The following is a 1,818-nucleotide window of genomic DNA, read 5'->3' as shown; positions in this document are numbered from 1 at the left end:
GAATGAATTTGATTTGGAGTATTTCCAATAAAACTTAAAAACATATTAATTCCAGCTGTACATAAATAACTATGGCATTTTGGGTCAAAATAAAACAACTCCCCAATCACGTTAAACACAAATATTGATTTCTTTATTTCTCTCCATCGGTAATATACTATAAAGTAAATAATATTGCAACAATTCGAATCGTTCCTCACCGTTTACTCGTAAAAGTAGTGACAATTTCCACCCGAAATCACAAACACACCAAAATTACATTCGATTTCATCCCCAAAATAATAAAAAGTGCAGCCATTGAAATAAAAACTGTAAATTCAGGCGGTTTTTTAGGACAACTAAAGAATTAGTAATATAAATCCCTTAGGTAAATTATAAAAATGTAATTTTTTGCGGCATTTTCGCCATGACTAGTATTATAAACAATTGTATATACTTTCCTGACTGTGTTTCAATTCCAAATCAATTTTATTCCTGGGTTTCAGTCATTTATTGTCTCTATTTATCAATCGAAATACACCGAAACACATTTTGATTGATAAATAGAGACAATAAATGACTGAAACCGAGGAATGAATTTGATTTGGAATTATAAACAATGTTTGATAATGGCATTTGCCATCTTTTAGGTCAGCAGATTTAACAAAAAAATCACCAATTAATCCACTTGCTTAATAAAAATAAGAAAAATCGCTCTAGTTGCTACATAATTCGACCTTAAAAAAAGGAAAAAAGGAAGGACATTTTACATGCAAACATCAATTTCGATCCCAGTTTTACAGGACAAAATCAAATATTAGTCCAGGAGTATAGCGGCCATTATCACAAAACAATAAATAAGACGTATTTCGTCCAGTCCTGATACTTTTTCGACATGCAGGAAGTGTGATCTGGCATTAGTTAAAGCAAGCCACTCGGCATTTCTAAAGAGGCATTTAGATAAAGCATTAATTTTCTTTATTACTCAAGTTATTCAATAATTAAGAAAATTACCTTTTGGATATACTACTGGAACGACTTAAATTTCCGAAGAATATATAGTGTTGTTCAGTACATTTCATTACTATGCAAATATAGACTTTTTGATAAAATTCGGAAACTAATTATTTTCTCATTTGAGTGCCCTCTTTAGAAACACGCGAGCATTTTTTAGATCAGAGAACCCCTTAATTTAACTACATTCATATTTTCTAAATATAAATAACTTCTTTAAAGATTTGCAATTCCGCATTACAATAGTTACAATCTACTCGTGTGCACAATTTAAGAACGAACGCGATTGACTTCTCACCATCAGACAAAATAGAATGGTTCATTCTACAATAGCTAGTTGAACATACATCATTTATGTATAACATGTCAATATATTAGCGCACAATTTAACGAATACCAGTATAAAGACTGAGAACACTGCGGGTTTCCTTTTGCGATCGGGCTTTGCTAAATACGTTCCAAAATCGCAACGTTTCGTCGCCCGCCCCCGTCACGATAGCTTCCCCATCAGGGCTCAGCGCTAAATATAAAACTCTGTAGGAATGTCCAGTCAGTTTTGCCACTTGCGTTAAACTGGGGTATTTCCACACTAAAATTTGATTCTGCGAATAGCCGTGAGTCGAAACTAGTTCCGAACTGTGTTTGGACCAGGCCAGGTTACAAACTTGAGAACCTGAAAGAAAAATTAAGATCTTGCATTAGAAGCAAATCAAATTCATTCCTGGGTTTCAGTCGTTTATTGTCTCTATTTATCAATCAAAATACGTTTCGGTGTATTTTTCCACCATCATCAGTTTTTATGTGTAGCGTTGTTGCTGCTTTAAG

The 1,818-nt window shown here is 33.2% G+C and overlaps 1 protein-coding gene across 1 annotated transcript in view; it reads right to left on the bottom strand.

Moving 5' to 3' along the window:
* Positions 1 to 106: 106 nt before the first annotated feature.
* Positions 107 to 1,818, bottom strand: part of LOC109542499 (fizzy-related protein homolog) — a 15,873-nt gene continuing 14,161 nt past the window's right edge. Inside the window, exon 7 of the mRNA XM_048668203.1 lies at positions 107 to 1,666. Within this exon, the coding sequence (XP_048524160.1) occupies positions 1,380 to 1,666 (287 nt within the window). The 3' untranslated portion in view covers positions 107 to 1,379. The remainder of the gene's footprint in view (positions 1,667 to 1,818) is intronic.

The sequence above is a fragment of the Dendroctonus ponderosae genome, unplaced genomic scaffold, assembly GCF_020466585.1.
Source record: "Dendroctonus ponderosae isolate FM_Combo_2020 unplaced genomic scaffold, Dpon_F_20191213v2 Dpon_F_20191213_7, whole genome shotgun sequence".
Lineage (NCBI taxonomy): Eukaryota > Metazoa > Arthropoda > Insecta > Coleoptera > Curculionidae > Dendroctonus > Dendroctonus ponderosae.
Note: the sequence above shows the minus strand (reverse complement) of the source record. Positions and strands in the feature narration are given on the sequence as shown.